The sequence below is a fragment of the Ctenopharyngodon idella genome, chromosome 22, assembly GCF_019924925.1.
Source record: "Ctenopharyngodon idella isolate HZGC_01 chromosome 22, HZGC01, whole genome shotgun sequence".
In the NCBI taxonomy this organism is placed as follows: domain Eukaryota; kingdom Metazoa; phylum Chordata; class Actinopteri; order Cypriniformes; family Xenocyprididae; genus Ctenopharyngodon; species Ctenopharyngodon idella.
In genome coordinates this window covers 17,481,198-17,502,952 of record NC_067241.1, presented here as the reverse complement: position 1 = coordinate 17,502,952, position 21,755 = coordinate 17,481,198, and the positions used below count along the sequence as shown (strand labels likewise).

At 35.3% G+C, this 21,755-nt stretch overlaps 1 protein-coding gene across 3 annotated transcripts in view; it reads left to right on the top strand.

Moving 5' to 3' along the window:
* Positions 1 to 3,069: 3,069 nt before the first annotated feature.
* The window catches only part of LOC127505092 (cyclin-dependent kinase-like 5), a 56,115-nt gene continuing 37,429 nt past the window's right edge, over positions 3,070 to 21,755 (top strand). For all 3 annotated transcript variants that reach the window (XM_051880389.1, XM_051880390.1, XM_051880388.1), the window contains exons 1-2: positions 3,070 to 3,204; positions 12,180 to 12,396. In XM_051880389.1, the coding sequence (XP_051736349.1) occupies positions 12,333 to 12,396 (64 nt within the window). In that variant the 5' untranslated portion in view covers positions 3,070 to 3,204; positions 12,180 to 12,332. The remainder of the gene's footprint in view (positions 3,205 to 12,179; positions 12,397 to 21,755) is intronic.

The window sequence follows — 21,755 nt, the reverse complement described above, 5'->3', positions numbered from 1 at the left end:
ATACGCACACGTTTATTCTACTGTAGGCTACATTGTGAAAGCCTTTCATTGACTTTTACTATTTTTTAATTAAGCATGGTTTAAATTACCCTTATTATAATTATTTAATAATAATAAATTAATTATAGCCAATTAATACAGTTAGCCTAACATCATAATCCTTACAGGTCTCATTCTGGCATGTTTAGATATTGATTAAGACTATTTAATTGTTTTATTGTTTTAATGTATACCAGTGTAGTTTTATTTGAGTAGTACTAAATATAGTGATGCTGAAATTTTGTTTTTGGAGACAGAATTCATAAAAAACATTCTAATTTACTTCTAATATACCAAAGTTTGACACTTGGTGTTTTAAACACAGCTGGTAGAGAAAACATACATTTTGGGTTTTTGTGTGTGCGTGTGTGTGCGTGTGTGTGTGTGTGTGACTTTTGTCTGTGTAACATTTCACATAGCCTAATTATGTGTTTTTCCGTCAACTATTTTATTATAAGTTGATTTATATTTTCTTGTATTGTTCTGTGTCTTCTTTCTCTCAGTAATGGCTCATGTCGACTGCTTTTGGGCACTTAGTTCTGCGGTTCATAAGATGTAGGTGGGTGACATCAGGCTGTCTGGACTGGCGGTGAGTTTTTATAGTTGTGGTGTGGGTGTATCTCTTTGACATTATAAGATAAGGTAGACTAATACATGAACTACATCTCAGGACTTCATCGGGTGGATGTGATGTAGTGTGTAGACTTAGAAACAACTAATCTACTTGTTGACTTTACGTGACATTTGGGCTGTGAAGGTCAAGATGCTCATGTCCATTACTCAAAAGAAAATAATCATCTTGACCTTTATATCGATCTAAAGGCATTACATAGCAGCTCAAAATTCTGTGTAAAGACGTAATGCCGCATAAAAGCGTGACTAAATTATGCCTGCTCTGACCCACTTTAGCCCCTAGTATCAAAGTATTACTGTGTAAATGCATTTATGCCACCTCTGAGCAGCATGTAACAGTCTATGTAAAGACACCTAAATGCCATTTCAAAAGCACTTCTGTGCCACCTTTGCAGTGTAAAATATATCTAATAGCAAAGTTACACTGCAAAGGTGGCACAGAAGCGCTTCTGAAGTGGCATTTAAATATCTTTACACAGACTGTTTAATGCTGCTCAGAGGTGGCATAAATACATTTATGTCAAATTTACACTGCAAAGGCGGCACAGAAGCGCTTCTGAAGTGGCATTTAAGTGACTTTACACAGAACGTTTAATGCTGCTCAGAGGTGGCATAAAAGCATTTATGTCAAATTTACACTGCAAAGGTGGCACAGAAGCGCTTCTGAAGTTTCATTTACTGTAAGTGTTTTTGCACAGATCGTTTAATGCTGCTCAGAGGTGGCATAAATGCATTTACACAGCAATTTCAACTGGATATTGTTATACAAGGGGCTTAGGTGAATCAGAGCATTGCGTGTTTACACAGAATTTTGAGCAGGCACAGAGCAGCCTTAACTCAGCTGTGTAAAGATGGTTTTATAAGTAAGCGATTTCTGAGAAATGCTGTTGAAAGCAGCACAACACACTTGTAGGCAATCAGCAGTAGGGGGCGTGTCCACTCATGATGGGGGAGGAGAGTGAGCCAATCAGCAGTAGGGGGCGTGTCCAAACATGATGGGGGAGGAGAGAGAGTGAGTGAGCCAATCAGCAGTAGGGGGCGTGTCCAAACGTGATGGGGGAGGAGAGAGAGTGAGCAAGAGGGAGATTTGAACTGAAGATACACTGTAGAAAGAGAAATGGCTGAGAGACATTACAAAAGAGAAAATCTCAGAGGAATATCACTGGAAAAAGAAGAGTTATGGTCAGGCAAGAGCTTTAGGAGCCGCATTAATATTAGAAAAGCTTTCCAGCGCTGGAGAGACATAAGCAGGAAGGTCTGAAAACTGACACAGAGGTTGTGTTTTTCTGCTCCATACATGAGTAACATTGGTTTTCAGTGCATGCTGCTGGCAGCTAACTCTTGCTTGTATATACTTGTGTACTGTATGTTCATTTTTAATTTTTTCTTGTTGTTCATTCGTCATCTTTGCTTTATGTTTCGCAAAGCCTTATTTTGCTTCACTTCTATATTATGATAAAGAGATATCCACTTTTGCATTGCGTGTTTGTGCATTTTGGGGGCGGAGCAATGAAGGGAGGGGCATGCTTGTATCAACAGTGTTCAACAATGATTCTCAGAAATCGCTTACTGCACCTTTAATTTCATCTAGTAGTCCATTCTGAACGTTTTCAGTCTTTTATTGTTTTTTTTCCCCAAAACCAGATGCTGAGACTGGATTTAAAATAGCATCATAGTCAAAGGCCAGAAATGAAAGTAGATTAAAACGCTTAAAATCTAACATTACTATTCCAGTATCAATCTCTGTGTACACATCTGTCACTGACAGAAAAAATATTGTTTTTGTACAAAAGTATGTTTTTTTTTTAAATGAAGTATTTCAAAGTATTTCATCCATATTTCGATCATCCATCGTCTGACATCTTTGAAAATAATCGCTGTTCTTCATATATCCACCAGGTGGTGTGAGTGATTTGATCTGTGTTGTTGGTGCAAACACATGAACAGGTGAAATTTATGGCATCCCTTAACCAATATAAATCAGTGCTTTCAATGCATGCGTCATGCATTGTTTTTAAATATATGTAATATATTAACTGAACACTAATGATAATAATAGTAAATGTTTCTTGAGCAGCAAATCATCATATTAGAATGATTTCTGAAGGATCATGTGACACTGAAGACTGGAGTAATGATGCTGAAAATTCAGCTTTGATCACAGGATATAAATTACATTATACAATATATTCACATAGAAAACAGCTGTTTTAATATTTCACTTTTTATTTACTGTTTTTACAGTATTTAACAAACATAGTTTTTTTTTTCTTTTTACAAATCAAAATTATATTATATTATATTATTTGAGAAGCATTTACAGTGGTAGTGTTCTATGATGCTACTGTGTGCCCCGCCCATTTTGAGCTACTGGTCTCCTGATTGGAGAATATCCCATAAAGGGCGTGTCTGTTACTAACGTCAATCATTGGAATCAGTCTGAAAACTGTTGCTGTTGTCGCGGGTGGGTTGACATACATCGGTGCGTTTGAGGATGTGAGTGATTTTACCGCGTCCTGATCGCCGGAGCGCGTGAGTACACGACTCGTTTTCTGATTCTCTCCGCTTTATTCCTGCAAACGCCGCTGAGTTTCAGTAGTATCATGCGTGATTTGACTGCAGCACTTTGACATGCTGTTGTACTGCGGCGCTTGAGAGTGTTGTGGTATTCTGTGTGTCATAATTACAGTCTGTCAGGGCTGATGTGGGTAAAGTGCGCTGGCTGTGCGGTTCAGCTCCGTGTTTCTATGTGCGTGTGACTCCCACGCAGCGCGGATCAGCTCACTGCGACGCCGAACCACAATACAGAAACACACGCAGACACCGAGCTGGAAAACGAGATGCGTTCATGTGCGTGACTGAGTCTGCCAGTGCATACATGATCGGTGCATTAGTCATATATGAGCATATGAGCAACACATCAGCCTACTGTTATACTGCGACTCTTAAATCACTGCTATACTGATGTCACATTGGCATTTCACTTCAAAACAGTATTGTTTCAGGGTGTTTTCGCAATTATTAGTACTTAAATACTCCTAAACACTCTCACAACTTATTAAAGGTTCTTTATTGGCATCAGTGGATCGATTTAGAACCTTTAACATCCATAGAATCTTTCCATTCCACAAAAGGTTCTTTATGGTGGAAAAGGTTCTTTAGATCATTAAAATGTTCTTCACACGAGAAGTTATTTAAAGAATTGTTCACTGAAATGGTTCTTCTATGGCATTACTGCGGAAGAAACCCTTTTGTCATTTTTATTTTTAAGAGTGTAACAATGTCCAGCATGAATCACATGACATTGTCATTTTTTTACTCCAACATTTTCACTAAATTTTAAGTTATGCATTGTGTTTACTAACACATATTTTGATGGAAATGACATTTTAAACACTTTTTGGATTAGAAAGCCCTGTCTTGATTTCATGTATAATATTGTATGTAGCCTAAATGCACATAATTATAAAATATTTTTATATTTTTTTTGCATAATTTGACAAAATTATGTCTTTGATGAGGGTAAAACAATAAAAATCTCTAGATAAAAGACATGATGGATAGAAGTTTGCATGTTTTAATGAGATCTTCATATCACAAAAATAAAGAAAAAGTTAGCCACTGGGACATAAAAGTGATTTAAGTAAAAAAAAACACCCTTTAATATCTATAATTCAATTTTGACATGTTCACACATTTGTCTGCTGCAAATTACAGTTTTGTAATCTACTACAACTCTAAATGATGTAAATTAATGAGTACCAAGAGTGCTGTTCCATTTTGTGCAATGATATTTCTATTTTTTTTTTCTTTTTTGAGCGTTTCTCAAACGGTAAAGCGTGACGCTTGCAACGAAAAGGTCTTGGGTTCGATTCCCAGGTCTTGCATGAACCAGACAAAAAGTTTACCATGAATGCAATTAAAATTTGACATCTATACTACAGTTTCATCTCATGCATGACAGTGATTTCATAAATGTAGCTCATTTTTAATAGGTGTACTCTGAACAGGTATTTTATGTCTGATGAAGTTGTCTGAGGTTGGGATCAGCAATCTCGAGAAGCTTTGGCCTTCTTCATCATGTGTGTTCAGGTTTTTAGGTCACGCTGACCTTGTATGCGCTCAGTCTGGGTTGTGTTTACATGGAAGTGAACGGAAATCATTGATTCTCTTCAGCTCTTAGAGAAGAGTTACAGGTGAAAACTGCATCATTTTTTTTTTTTTTTAATGTCAGAACAACCTCTTATTTGCTTTAAGTTAAAGGTGAAGTTTGTCATTTTATTTGGATGTTAAAATACTTTCTTGTATCCCAGCTTAATATGCAGAGGCGACTATAAATAAACCATTCGTAGGTTGATTCCACTGGAAAGTGCTTCAGGATCTGTTTGTTTGAGCATCACGCCAGCCCAAAACAGCAGTATTGATTCAACCAATGGCATGAGTTTGGGGGTGGGACTATCTGTTTGGCTGACCAATGGCAGATGAGGGGAGTATCCAGGAAACCTGTTTGAAACGGTCATCGTTTTTCTAACGCTTCAGCTTTAAAAAGGGGCAAAGTTATGATGCTCAAAGTTCAATGCATAGGGAGATATTTTCTTTTAAAGAATTTGCTTTTTAAGGACTACATCAAACGACCGGTAGGGACTACAACGAGCTTCTTCCTGGGTTAGTGACATCACTAACCCTAAAATTTACATAAACCCCGCCCCTGAGAACACACAACAAAGGGGGTGAGGCCATGTTGGGCTGCTTTAGAGAAGAGGAAGAGTTGTTGTAGTAGAGTGTTGTTGACATGCCGTCATTTTACGCCGGACTGCTTCACAAACGAGGGTCAATTCAATGCTGGATTTGCACAAAAGATTAACATGACGGCACATGCTAGTCGATGAGTTGAATCAACTCCACAGCAACTACATGAATTTATCCACTAACCATTCAGAAATGTCTAAAAGTTGTAACTTCTTCCTGAGTCTCTCCATCAGTGTCGACTCCGGTTTGAACAATGTAAGGCTGAACACCGTTACTGACAATCCTCATTTTGGCTGCGTGAGATTCTCCAGTTTTGTTGTTGTTGAGCGACCGAAGCGCGAGCTGTTAAAGCTCCGCCCTCTTCTGGAAAGGGGGCCGAGAGCAGCAGCTCATTTGCATTTAAAGGGACACACACACAAACGGCGTGTTTTTGCTCACACCCAAATAGGGGCAAATTTGACAAGCTATAATAAATGATCTGTGGGGGATTTTGAGCTGAAACTTCACAGACACATTCTGGAGACACCAGAGACTTATATTACATCTTGTAGAAGGGGCACAACAGGTCCCCTTTAAAATGCAATGTTTTAGCCAGTAAAACAAACCCTTCTCAAATATAAAAACATGCATAATGGATGATGCATACAGTCTTTTCAGGAATTGTTTTTGTTCAGAAATGCAAATGATTTCAGAAGGTCGTCATTATGTTCAGAAGGTGTTTTTAGACTCAGCTGTCTCTTTCTCTGTCATTTTCCCCTCGTCCTCCTTACATGTTCCCATTCTGAGCGTCTGGGGACTGAACCCAGAAACACGGTGAGTTTAGACGGCGGATCAGGAAGTGTTGTCCAGTTAGATGCTGTTTTAAAACCAGATGAGAAGGTTTTCTTTGATTCGTATTTAACTCTCTTTGTAAGCAGTAACAGGCTTCCTGACCAGCTGAACGGCCAAACGTCACACTCAAGTCTCCCTGTTTTTGATGTCCGCTCATAAATCTCTCGCCATTCTTACCCAAATCTGTGGCGGATTCAAGGCCGAATGTGTTTGTGCTGTAAAACGGCCTTATTTTCTTCAGCCGGTGCATTCACCGGTCTGCTATTTCTGACATTTATAGGCTGACGGCTGTATTTTTAGCTCTTTTCAGAGTGGCTTGATTGAATTAGTCCGAGTTCAGAGCTCATATGCAGCAAATATCAGACTTCTTTGGCATTTTTATTTGTTCATTTGTGTGTTCATGAGGCTGCAGAGTTAAAATGCACTCTTGGAAATGGGAAGTGACAGAATGACCTCTGTCGAGCTTTAGCTGCGTCATTGACTTTCTCAGAAAGATTCATTAAGGCGAAAATCCATTTCTTGTACTTATTTTGGCTGTGAATTCATTTTTAGACCTTGAGAACTTCTTGAATAAACCCTTTTAAATGAATGTTATTCATGATATTTAATCAAAATGATCAAAAACTCTTTAATGTCACACATCCATTTTATTTTCTAGCCCCTACCCTCTATTCTCGATCACATGACTTAATTCTGGTCTGTAACGTCCACTTTTCCTGATCCAGTTCATTGTTGATGAATCAGCCTGACATCCATGCCTTTTCAGATGAATTATAATGCAGTTGCTTATTAGTCACGTGACAGATGCAAAATATATCGATATATGTTAATATATTATTGTTATTGGCAGATGTTAAAAACGAACAAATTGTTTCTGAATGACTGTATCAGGAATAAACCGTATATGGGTCAATGATGTGACGGGTCATTTTATTGTCCAAAGGCCTTAATAATAATAATAATAATAATAATAATAATAATAATAATAATAATAATAATAATAAAAAACAAAGATATGACATCTAAAGTATGTAAGGTAGTACAACTAGATCTCTTATTGAATCCAAAAGGTTTTAATTATATTTTCCTACATATAAAGGTATTTTAAAGATTTTGAAGTGTCAAAAGGTCATTCGGTTTAACCGTCCAAAGGCCAATACAGCCATTTCATTTGTGAATAAAATATATTAAAATGTAATAAATGTACATATTTTTTTATTCTGGCATGATTTTATAACATCATATATCAACATAGTGCAAAATGGTATTAAAATTATGTGTAAAAGTCGTTGCTTTATTACGAGAAACAATGTCCGCAAAAAATTACTTTCATTGATGTCATTCGGAGTAACCAATATAAAGGGACCATTTTGGATCAAGTCATGTGGTCAATATTCTGTGACAGGATGTGACATCATTCAGACACCTGCAAAGGACCACACGGTCGTGAAGCAAAGTAACTCTCTCTTAACTATTTGAAAAATTCATGTTTTCACTTGATCATACGCATGTCCCGAAACATCAGGTCATTTGGTACAACCGCTATAAAACATGGAAAATGTTGGAATATTTTAAAAACGTGTACTAAATATTAAAATGTCCTTTTGCTAGCTAGCTAGATATCAGCCTGTTAACATTGTTTGAAAATATCGTCATTCAGTGTAACCAAAAGCGTTATTCGGTAAAACCGAAATTTTGGTTAAACCGAATGACTTTTTTGGTGACAAATTTTGTCCATCTTGTAAAAAATGACAAAAGCAGTGTTAACTGATTATAAAAACAACAATCTCATTGTTAACACTTAATAAAACTTCAAAATTAATTATATCTCCATTATGTATTCAGTATCAGTATTTGCTAGATATTTCCAGCATTATTTATTTATTCGTTTATGAATTTGTATTGGCAGATATGTAACATTTTTGGCCAATATTTATTTATTTATTTATTTATTTATTTACAGTATTGGGAGATATTTGATTTCACTCATATTCCAAAAATGATTTGGCTAAATATAAATTATGAGAAAATAAAAATTATTATTTCACCTCAAAAGATTATTGAGCCTCTTATTTGTCACTTTTGACTGACGCAAAATGAACGAATCGTTCATGAACGACCAATCACAACTGTGAGCTTCATGTCATGTGACGTGTGTGATATTGGTGAAAGCGTGTTTGTTTTCCTGATCAGTTCTCAGTTGAATCGCACTGATGTGACGTGTCTGTCTCGCCCCCTGTTGGACTGTCGGAGTCCCAGACCTCACGTTCATCACTGATTTGTTGGCATTTTGGTCTAAAGTGATGACATGCACAACTCTGTGCCAGTGGAAACACACGCTCACACGCAGACGAAACATAAAGACATCCATCTGTTTGTGAGTAGAGCACGTACTGAGACCCAGAAAGACCAAATGGAGACTTTAATTTTACAGGAGATGCTCCAGGAAAATCACATCGCCTTGAGTGGAATTGTCTATGTTTTGTCACCAAATAGTGAATACCTATAGATAGATAGGTAGATATAGAGATACTTGGTACTTGACCAAATGTTTTACTATACATAGATCATTTAGGACTGGACTACCCGTTTGTGCAAACCATGGAAGACTTAAAAAACAATCTGGCAACTTGTTTGAACACAATCATTATTTTTTCAATTCTATTTGGTGACAAAAAATAGACAATTCCACTCAAGGCGATGTGATTTTCCTGGAGCATCTCCTGTAAAATGAAAGTCTCCATTTGGTCTTTCTGGGTCTCAGTACGTTCTCTACTCACAAACAGATGGATGTCTTTATGTTTCGTCTGCGTGTGAGTGTGTGTTTCCACTGGCACAGAGTTGTGATGACATGCACAACTCTATATATATATATAATATATATATATAATATATTATTGGTATTGGCAGATGCTAATTTTTAGACAGATTTATTTATTTATTTGTTTTTTGCAGATATTTGATATTTTGGGGAAAATTTATTTCAGTCAAGTCAGCTTTATTTCTATAGCGCTTTATAAAATACAGATTGTTTCAAAGCATCTTTACAGTGATAAAATGATTCAGTGATGCAAACAGAGTTCATTTCGGCTGTACAGCAGCTCTAGAAGAAAACCGTGTCATTGTTCAGCTGGAGTCAGTTCATTGATTCAGTTCTGTTGTAAAGATCATCAATTACTAAATTAGTTCATTTCATCTATAAAGCAACAGTGATGTCATCGTCCAGCTCAGTTCAGTTCTTGTCCAATAGTGTCAGTGCAGTCAAATCAATAATAATGCTGAGTATTAAATAATTAGAGATGCACCGATTGCTTTTAATCCACCGATTCATTAAAAGCATATACAAACAAAAATCTACTTTTCTTCAACGCAAAGTTTTATTTTAATAAAACAAACAAGAGTAAAAAGTCAGTAATAAAACGATAACAAATGATCGCAAACAACATCACAAATAAATGCAATAGAATAAAGAGAGATATGAAGCTAAATTTTTCAGGTTAAAGGGTTAGTTCACCCAAAAATGAAAATTCTGTCATTAATTACTCACCCTCATGTTGTTCCACACCCGTAAGACCTTTGTTGATCTTCAGAACACAAATTAAGATATTTTTGATAAAATCTGAGAGATTTCTGTCCATGCGTTGGGGATTAATAATTTGTAAATGATGTTTTTTTTTGCTCAAACAAAGCACTCGCGTCACTTCGTAAAATTGAGATTAAACCACTGGAGTCTCATGGATTACTTTAATGAAGTTTTTACTACCTTTCTGGCACTTGAAAAGTGGTAGTTGCGTAGACTGTCAATGGAGGGACAGAATCTCAGATTTCATTAAAAAAAGCCATTGGATTTTATCAAAAATATCTTAATTTGTGTTCTGAAGATGAACAAAAGTCTTATGGGTTTGGAACGACATGAGTGTGAGTAATTAATGACACAAATTTCATTTTTGGGTGAATTAACCCTTTCATTTTTCCATAATCTAATATCAGGTTTGTAATATCGGGTTCACCGATAAATGGCGCCATTTTGAGATCGCCATTAAAGCACTGCGTCTGAGTGGAGACGAGTCAACAATGGTGTTCACAGGTAAAGTAACTTGCTTTGCTTCAAATAATAGTCTTTATTTACCATAACAGCCATTAACGCACAAATATCGGTTCTGCACATCGGTTATTTGGCATATAAATCGGTTATAAAAACAAAATATCGGTCAATCTCTAATTTTAGGCAGTTTTTTAAATCAATCATATTGGCAGATATTTTATATTTCAGACATATTATTTATTTTATAATCTCCTTTGGCAAAAACGTGATATTTATCAGGCGATATGGTCTCTCTCTATAGAGAACACTAACATGCTGTCTAGTTGAACTTCCTAAATGAAGCCTCCATAATGGCAGATGTTTGTGATCTATTTGTGCTTCCTCTGGCTCACTAAACTCAATTCTTCAGCTGTTACGTGAGCCGTGTCTTTCTCAGCGAGCTTTTATCCGTCTCTCCGTGTGTTCTTCACCCATCAGCCTGCTGGACACGTCGAGTCTCGCTTCTCTCTTTCAGTTCAGCGTGTCGTTCTTTAATGGCACTGAATATGCTTCTGCCATGGACTATTTATAGCTGCATCCTAATTATCTGTGACCCACACGAGCAGAAATACTTAACTCTGCGCCGCACATGAAACACAACAAATTGGCATTGAGGAAACATTTGCTCCTTTGTGAGATGAAATAAGATTGTGCTGAGATGTTGGTTTAGGAGTCATTGTTTTGTTTTGGAGAGCATTTGGTGGAACTGGTAAACAACCACCTAGCAACCACCTAGAACACCCCAGCAACCACAAGACAATGCAGTGGTAGAACCCATTTGGTCAAGGATGATTTTGCTGGTTTACTGGAACCATGATCTATCTATGCAGATATTTTATATTTCTGGCAATATTTTATATATTTCTTTAATTTGTATTGTCAGATATTTGATATTTCTTGCAATATCTATAAATTTGTTTGCTTATTTGTTATTTATTTATTTACTTATTACTGGTATTGCTAGATATTTTATGTTTCAGGCAATATTTATTTGGGTTTGTTTGCTTTTGTTTATTTACTTATCGGTATTGACAGATATTAACATTTGTGGCAATATTTGTATCTATTTATTTAATTGGTATGGTCAGATATTTGATATTTCTGGCAATATTTATTTATTTATTTATTTACTTATGTAATTATCGGTATTGACAGATATTTAATATTTCTGCCAATATTTATTTATTTATTTACTTAATAGTATTGACAGATATTAATATTTGTGGCAATATTTTTATTTATTTATTTAATTGGTATTGTCAGATCTTTGATATTTCCGACAATATTTATTTATTTATTTACTTACTTATGTAATTATCGGTATTGACAGTTATTTTAGATTTCTGGCTATTTTTTATATATTTAGTTAATCATGTCAGATACTTGATATTTCCGACAATGTTTGTTTTTTGTTTGTTCGCTTATTTCATTGTTTAATTATTTATTTACTTATCAGTATTGACAGATATTTAATATTTGTGGCAATATTTTATATATTAATTTAATTGGTATTGTTAGATATTTAATATTTGTGGCAATATTTTATAGATTTATTTAATTGGTATTTTCAGATACTTGATATTTCTGGCAATATTTATTTATTTATAGTGTTTGTTTAATTTTTTATTTACTTATCGGTATTGACACACATTTTAATATTTCTGGCAATATTTTTTTATTTATGTATTTAATTTGTATTGTCAGATATTTGATATTTCTGGCAATATTTTTTTATTTATTTATTTATCTGTATTGACAGCTATTTCATGTTTTTAATTTCCCCCCTGAACGACCACATATTAACACCCTGGGATTTAAACATCTGTCTTGTGTGTTTCCGCAGGTGTGTGCTGACAGACATCATCATGCTCAAAGTCTCTCGGTGATCCGGTCCTTCCCATGATTCCACACCAGGCCGCCCCATGCCAGCCCGTAACCACGGCGACCACTCGCCCCCGTGAGCCCCTCCTCTGTCGCCCGGCGGCCGTTTGAGTGGATGAGGAACCCGGCCTCCAGTGATGTGATGCACAGGTTTGAGGTTCTTGGGATTGTGGGGGAAGGTCAGTACCATCAGATGATACAAAACTGCTGTAAAAATAGACTGATAAGAGAAATGATGCAGAAAATACAGGATAAAGACATTTCCTGAGGAAACGGGAAGACTTTATACAGTAAATCCTTTATAATTCCCTGTATTTTCACATTATTTGTCACAAATGCTTTATATGGCCTTGTTTCTTGAAGCACTGAAAAGGGTCACATCATGAAAAATGTCATTTTTCTTGATCTTTTGAGATAAGAGTTTGATGTACATTGAGATCTCGCTGTAAGTCAGGCCAGAGAGAGTGTTTATTGAGACTAAACTGCAAAAAGTACTATTTATTTTATGATTATTTCAGATTTCTGAAAGTGATTTTTGAAGTCAGACATACCAAATGCTTTAACACGTGACCATTTGGGGAGTTTTAATGCAGTTTTTAGTGGCTTATTATCTGAAATAGATCACTGAAAGAATTGAATTCTGATTTATTTGATGACAGATTTTAACCCTGTTTTCTCTAAATATGAGTGTAGTTGAATGAAACCGATTACAGTCTAAAGAACCTGTTGGCAGAATAATATCCTGGCATGGAAGAGAACTCAGAATGGCACAGTGGTGTCTGTCGGCAATGGAATAATTTTCACTTATGAAATTAGAGAAAATTTGTATACAAAGCAGAATATACAGTTGTGGTTGTAAACTAAATATTGACATGTACCTCAGTGAGTAGTTCTTACTGAACAGCACTTGTTAAAAAATATAGAGATGATATTAAATGCATTTTTAATGCATTTAATAAGCATTTTATTTTATTGTACTCATACACTACCGTTCAAGTTTGTGGTCAGTAGGATATTTTTTTTTTTTAAAGAAATTATTGCTTTTATTTAGCAAAGTCACATTATAATGTTACTAAAGCTTTCTATTTCCAATAAATGCTGTTCTTTCTATTAATAAAGAATCCTGAAAAAAGAAGCCATGAGATAGCTTTCATATTTGGAGATATTTGCATGCATATGAATGTGCGCTCGCATTTTACTTTTGCTTTCGATTTCGAGATTGCACGTACTCCGTGAATAGGGAGCAGCGGTGCTGAGCGCACATTCTGCAGGATCAGACAGCTTTTTACAACTTTGATCACAGGAATAAATTACATTTTACTATATATCCACATAGAAAGCAGCTATTTTAAATTGTAAATATATATCACAATTATTACTGTAGTTTTAATCAAATAAGTGCAGCCTTGGTGAGCAGAAGAGGCTTTCAAAAACATTTAAAAAAATCTTACCGACCCCAAACGGCTGACCGGTAATGTAAATGATATTCAGTCAAGGTCTTTATATTTAACATGAATGCTGCATTTTTAAAGATCTTGGTCATGACTTATGAATGTGTTGGAACGTACGTCTTCCGGCGATTCTGTGTATTGTAGGGACGTGTGTGAAGTCTCTCTCTCTCTCTCTCTCTCTCTCTCTCTCTCTCTACATTTTGAATGAGGGTGTGGTAAAAGTCTCGGGGGATCAGGTTATTTTTACTCCTTCATCTATCTCTCACACCCTGATGCCCCACTAACACCATGGCGAGTGTGTGTATTGAGGTAAGATGTGTGCTGCCTCTCTTAGATGTTTTTCACAATGAGTCTTAAGGGTGAATATCGTGAAAGCTGTAAGTTTGGGTCATATTGAACCCCAAAATGAGAAATAGTATGCATAAAGAAAAGTGTTAATTTTTATTTTTGCATCATGACATTGTTTTCATGATAGTGATGCACATTAAAAGGCCACTTTTGCATTTAAAAATATGAGTCTCTAACGTTAATACCACTGAAATAAAGACTTGAGCTCAGTGATCAAAGATGTCCGTCTAGCGCATTTACATAGAAAAACAATGGAAAAATAGTGCAGTGGAATGCAAAAACATGGTATATATATATATATATATATATTCGTATATATAGTCATTGAATAAATTGTGACGTAAAATTGGGTAGTTGATATTCAATACTTTTTGGTGGTTGATTTGTTCTGCCGTGTGGATTACTGAAAATCCATCTAAAACAACATTCTATTATATGATGCAGCTTATATTAATGGGAAGGGAATATTTGCAAAAATTAATTTTACAGTAATCAGAAATAATTTTACAGAAATCAGAATGATATCTGTTACATTGCAATAATGAGATTTTGGGGTATAAAATAATGTCACACAGGCAAAAACATTGCTTTATGCATTGGTCAAATTTGAGATTTTGAACTGTTTGGCTTTTAACACCTAAATAAAATATATATATATATATATATGAAAGTTTTTTTTTTTGCATCTGTAGATTTCAATTACAATGCATATCTTTATAAAGGCCGCATTTCTAAATGAGTTTTTTTCTCAACTTCAGGAACACTTACTTGTGCCAATATTTACAGTTTTATTCCTGTATATATTCTGAAGATTTTTACTGTGGGGTTTGTTCATATATCATTCACACAATTTTACACAGCATTTTATTCATAAATATATGGTGAAAACTTGTTTTTTTTCTGGCTGTTGACAGTATTTTCTGATATATGGAGTGATAAAAAGAGTTATCCAAAATCCCCTCAGTAAAAACCTTTAACTCTAATATGTCAACAAAATCAAACAAGAATTCTGAACCTGGATTTTTCTGAACCAGTTTCAGAATTCTTGTTTGATTTTGTTGACATTTTGGATCTTATTATCACCCCATAAATCATTTATCCATTGTTCAGATTTACAGTCATGCTCAAAAGTTTAAAAACTAATGGAAATAAATAAAGACAGAATGGTAATTTTTAGGTGAGCAATCCCTTTAAAAAACAAAAATACAGTGGGTGGCAGATGTGTAGAAATTTGTGAATGACAGGCGTTTCAGTTCCATGTGGGTCTAATTTTAATCAAAACCAATTAACTTCCACATGGTCCTCTGAAAATCCAAAGTTTCCCTCTCACAACATTTCCATTCACATGTGCACATCTTGTAAACACAATCATTTGAAGATCACCTGAAGGCAGAAATATATTGCCACATCTCATCCAAATCAATTGGCTTTCAATTAGCATTGAGCGGCGAGAGGATAAACAAAGACGTCAGGATGGGAACGAATGAATATGAGAGAGAGGGAACAGCTGAGAGGAGATTAAACTACTGATGGCCAACAGAGAGAGAGAGCAGAAACTGATCTACTGACAGCTGAACACACAGCAGGCTACACACGCACACGCGCACGCACACACACACGCGCACACACGCGCACACACACGCGCACACACACACGCACACACACACACACACACACACACACACACACACACACACACACACACTTATGAGAGCATCAGTTCATACACTATGATTGTTTATACATTATTTGTGTTCATCTGGATTATGTTTCATAATGATCTTTATAACTATCATCTCTCTTCTGGGCCATTGGCCACTTTCCGTCTAACATTAATTAGCTAGAGTCACAGACCGACTAAAATCCCCTACTAATGATCTCTATTAAATGAAGATATCAATACCTTATGGGTGAATCTCATTACAAAATGTCCAGGTCATATTTGACCTCAAAGTCAAATGGAACGAAATAAGAAATTATATTTGGACAAGTGAATAGGGTAAAAAAAGAAATAAAAACATTTTTGTATTGCAATTTTTCATAAAATTTTTGTTTCAATAAGCAGTGAGGCATTATCTACTTAAACATTTAAGCAATTTGTATAAATTTCCAGAACTTACAGTCGTTCTCAAAAGTTTACATTTCCCTTGCAGAATCTGCAAAATGTTCAGTATTTTAACAAAATAAGAGGGATGATACAAAATGCATTTTATTTTTTATTTAATACTGTCCTGAATAAGGTATTTTACATAAAAGATGTTTACATACAGGGCCTAAAATTAACACTCGCCAAGCGCCATATGTGAGTAAAAATCGGTGTTGGCAAGTATATGAAACTGTGTCAGTCGCCAGATGGACGCTAACATTTTTATGTATTCTAACAATGCAATGTTATGAGAACATGAACATGAACAAACGTGAACAATGCTCGCGACATCCTGAAAGTTTAAACCTTTCTAAAGCAAATATTCAAGCGCTAGAACACGCAAAATGGCGCGCTGTGGGAAGTTCAACATCTGAAACATCCGAAGCGTGCGCCATGAAAGCCACGTCTCAGACAGCGCGCAAATACTAATTTGAGTTCTTTCATGCCTTCCTGTGCCTGAATGGACAAATTCATACACAATTATGTCAAAAAAATTTAGTATCCTAGTAAACACAGTCAGTTATGTCTTCATTTGAGAAAGAAAATGCATGATTCATGCATGCATTCGCTCTTAAAGTGACAGCATCCTAATAATCCTGCTGCTGTCTGCGTTCAAAGGGGGAAAAATCACTCACTTCTCTTGAAAGATGAAGACTATGCAGTGTTATTATTTGATTAAACTACTTTATTACATTTCTGTACCTGAAAACTTCTGTGAGACCTGCCTGAAAAGCATCATAACCGCCGTTTTTGTTTCTTGGCTGGTAAAAAAAAAATGGTTTTGGCTGGTAAATTTTCTTGAGTCACCAGCCATTGGCAGGTGTGGCAAAAAGTTAGTTTTGGGGCCCTGTTTACATATAGTTCACAAGACAAAAAAATAGCTGAATTTATTAAAATAACCCCGTTCAAAAGCCTCATACCCTTGATTCTTAACACTGTGTGTGGTTACCTGGATGATCCATGTCTTTGTTGTGTGATGGTTGTTCATGAGTCTCTTGTTTGTCCTGAGCAGTTAAACTGAGCTCTGTTCTTCAGAAAAATCCTCCAGGTCTCGCAAATTCTTTGAAGATGATAATTATTTACGCTCATTATGTGCAACTGCTCTTCATTATGTTGTGTCAGTGCTAAAAAAGCTTCCTGTTTTTGTCAATAAGCTAAAAAGAGAGTGTAAATATGAAATTGCCCCTTTAATTGTCCAAAATATGATCATAATTATGACTTCTAAACTTGTTCGAACTTCCCAGGAAGATTTGAATGAAGCATTCAGCCTGTTTTAGCATGTTGAACTAGTGTCAAACTAGTTTTTTTTCGCCCTTTTCTCTGCATCACTTCCAGTGATCTCAACTTTATCCTATATTAATTAAAGTGACTATTGTCCAAAACAATATATCCTGAGATCTGTGTGTAATTCGAGACTGATTGTGCTGAGTGTTTGCTAAATGTTCTCCTTATTCAGGAAAAAATCGAAAAACAAATGCTGATGGAAACTGTTGCGCCTGTAAAAACGGGTCACATAGTTCCACTTTTATGGCCTCGTTTTCTTCTCTCTTTTTTTTTTTTCCTATTCCAGCTCTGGAAAAAGCAGGTTAAGCTAGATATGTCTTGAAGATTAGCCTGTTTCACTTGATCATCGAGATTCACTGCCTTGTCACATGCTCCTCAGCTGATTGGTGGATGCGTGTGTGACTCTCCTCCTGATTGGCTGAGGCTGAGGACTGGGCGGGGATTCAGCAGTCAAGCGGCAGACGCCTGTGGCTGTTTCAGCATAGTTTACCAGCATCACGTCTTTATTGCACATTGAGTTGAGGAGATGCTGGACGATTATACGCATCACAGGCCGCTTCACTGCAGGACGTTCACAGCGCTGGTGTGTGTGTGTGTGTGTGTGTGTGTGTGCGTGCGCGCTGTTATTTTGGTTCATCTTCCTTTTGGATCAGTGCTGCACTGATGTCATCGCATTTGTGAAGCGGAGCGGAGGATAAATAACGGGACTCAGAGAAACAAACTGTCACGCTGTTTAAGATGATACCACAGGAAGATTTTGTTGCTCTCTCACAGTGGCTACTGTATGTTTCACTGAAACTTCATCTCAGATGTTTGCTAAATAAAAATAACTGACATCCAGTAAGAGTGTAGAGCTATAAAATGATGATTTGATGTTTGAGTTCATATTGAAAACTCTGACTTTTGATTGCAGACATATCCTGAGCAGATCTTTGAGACATTGTTGAGATCTCTTCTGAAGCTCCAGAGGAGACGCCAATGTTGTTTTGATAAACTAAAACTATTAAAAATCATTTTAGGCCTAAAGTTTAACGCTTAAAACTTAAGCTTAAAAACTAGAAATGTTGCGTGAACTGAAACTGAAAACATAAAAATAAAAGCTAATGTAAAATATTAATAAATACTGTTGTGAAATTATTTTTTGAAGTTGTAAATAAAACAAAGATTATTGTTGTACATTTTACAAGGAAAATAGTATTTCAGTATTTCTACTTCAAAATTTCATGTTTAATTCAATGTGTTTCCGTTTCTTCTATTATTTGTGAAAATTACTTACAATCTGAGTAAAAATGGTTTCTACAAATATAAATAATACTGAGATACATATGAGATCACTGGTGTCTTTTTCTCAAGAGAAACACCTGAAAAGCAGGATACTTCAGCAGAAGTCTCCATTTGATCTCATTGCTGTCTAATTGAGAAATTGAAGAGATTTAATGTCTGATTTTTCTTCGACGCTGAAGTAAAAATCATCCCGATCTATAAACGTCTTTCTCTTTTCATTATTCATGACAGTGAAGTGATCAAATCTTAACGTCTTATTATCTCAGAATATGTAGCGGTAGCTCCATCATCGTTAATCACATGAATCATCTTTTTGTGGAAAAAATCAAGCTACGCCTTTGAGTTTTATACAGTTAGTCCAGTTTTATCTTCTCTCTCTCTCTCTATCTTCTCTCTCTCTCTCTCACTTTCTATATATATATATATATATATATATATATATATATATATATATATATATATATATATATATATATATATATATATATATATATATATATATATAATATATATATAAAAAATATGACCCTACAAGTTTGATGAAATTATCAAAATATGAGGAAAATATTTTGTATTCTTAAAATATTTTAAATACGAAGGGAAAAACAAAACATTAAACTTGTTAAAAGTATTTTTCTGACAAAATTATTTGTCAAAAAAAAAAAAGGCAAACTACAGATATGAAAAAAATGCAAAGAAAAACAAAAAGCTCACAGGAAAAAGCATACATTGACTACAACTTCATAAGTTATTAATATTTTCTTTAGTTTTCTTATGTTTTTGTTCATTTTTTTTTTTTTTTGTATGACAGTTTGGGCAAAAATTAGAATTTGTCATGATTCACTGTGTTATCACAAATAAAACAATTGACTACAATTGACTAATACACAATATGCTTACAAAATCTTTAACAAATAAATGTATGATGTTTCAATGACTAAGCATGTAATTGTGTTTAAATAACTGTGAACTAGGAGTGGGTGATATGACCAAAATCTTATATCACGATATGAGTCATTTTATTTCACGATAATGATATATATCATCATGTATATTTACTGAGTAATCCATTATTTTGTAGAGGAGGTCAAAATGACAACTTTAATCTGAGATTTGGAGCCAAATTAGAGGGGTGTAAAAATGACTTTATAAAGATGGCAGCATCATTATTTTATTTTCACACAGAGATTAGTAGCTCTATTAGTAAAATCTGTTGACTTTCACAATCTTTGTTTCATGATATTCCAACAGTGACCGTTCAAAAATGGCAAAAAGCACTTCTTGTGTTTTGTGCCTCAAGTTTGCATGCCTGTAACTCAAGAAGTATTAAAGATATCTTTAATATCCTTTTAGATTATGGTTCTGAACAAACTTTCCTTTTGGTTTCTTCATTTTAAAGGCCCTTGATGATTCAATCCCATCTTAATGTGGCTCCATGAGTAAACTGGTAAATTGTACACGTTTTCAGCCACAAAAATTTAAAGTTTTGTTTTTCTAGAATTTTTTTTATTTCATCAGAATGGTATGAAATTTGGTAAAGGTTTTGGCACTTGCCATGTGAACACACACACACACACACACACACACACACACACAAAATTCATGGACATGATTTGAAAAGGTTAAATGGTCCTGAAAAACTAGTCACACTTGTGCTCCTTGTGGTCAAAAATGACCACAGTGGAAATTAATGTGAGACAAATTTCATCTAATGGAGGTGTTTGGTACTGCGCCCAAACAAAATATTACTGAAAGCTCATTTTTTGAGATATCGACCTCAAATTTGGAACACAACTTGTTTCGATTTATTTCTCACAGTTTTAGAGTAAAACGTGTTATGGAAAATATATATTTCATATAAAAATTGAAAATGGTATTTTTGTGCATTTTTTTTTTTTTTCTTTTTTTTATAACAATAAATGTAAAATTTTATAACTTCTTTTTGCAAGTACACTAAAACTTTTTACACTTTAACAATAATCTGCCAAGCGTCATCTTTAAAAAGAGACCAAACTTAGTCTGTGCTCCAAAACATTCAAGATTTATTATCGTTTAAGTTGGACATTTCATTTTCAGGTCTATGCTCAAAAAGTGAATAAATGGACTATAAACTACTGCATAAATATAATATAGTACCATACAATCTCCTAAAAATACAAAATATTAAATAAAAAATATTATCAAACTAAAATATACTACAATCATTTCATTTAAATAAAACATTTGTGAATTTTTGACCGACACGCGAACAGCACCAGAGAGTTAAAAACGCATACAAAATGATAAGCTTTCATGACGGCGCAACACAGCAACATAACCGCGATAGAGACGATAGTCCAAAATCTCTACCAGTTAATCGTGTCCACGGGTATTTTGCCCACCCCTATCGTGAACTCAATATTAACCTTATCATGATTATGATATTTTCCATAACTGAGTCGCCCTGATATACACCATGTGATGCTTTGTAGCTCTTCACATTGAGCAGGTCATGGTAAACGCGATTTGGAGGTCGTTCTCGGATGTCAGCCGGATCTGTTGGCCGGGATCTTCGGATGAGCTCAGATCTGCGTCTCCTGCGGGACTGTAGATTTGTGCCACAGATAGAGCCAGACCCGAGCGAACACACGGCGCACAGACACTTCCATCAAAAAACAATCACCTGAGTGCCAATTTGAGTATTGTTTGGGCTAAACGCGCTCATATGAGATTTATAATGAATTCGGCTGATTAAACAAACGCGTTGGCAGCGATTTGGCCCTTCGTTTCGCTCGCGTCCCAGAGGTCTTAAGTGAAAACAGGATGTTCTTACAGTTCTCTTAATGTCTCTGTCTTTTTGTCAGGTGTGTAAATCAATGCCTCGTCTTCCTCCATCCTCCTCCCTTCAATCACTTTATTCATCAGACACTAAACGCTCAGGGTTTTTGGACGGAGGTTTTGGCACGGCTGCGAGAATCTGCTGAGAATCGTGTTTACAAAGACAGGTGGAACTGGGTGAAAGTTTGAGTAAAACCTGTTTGTTTCT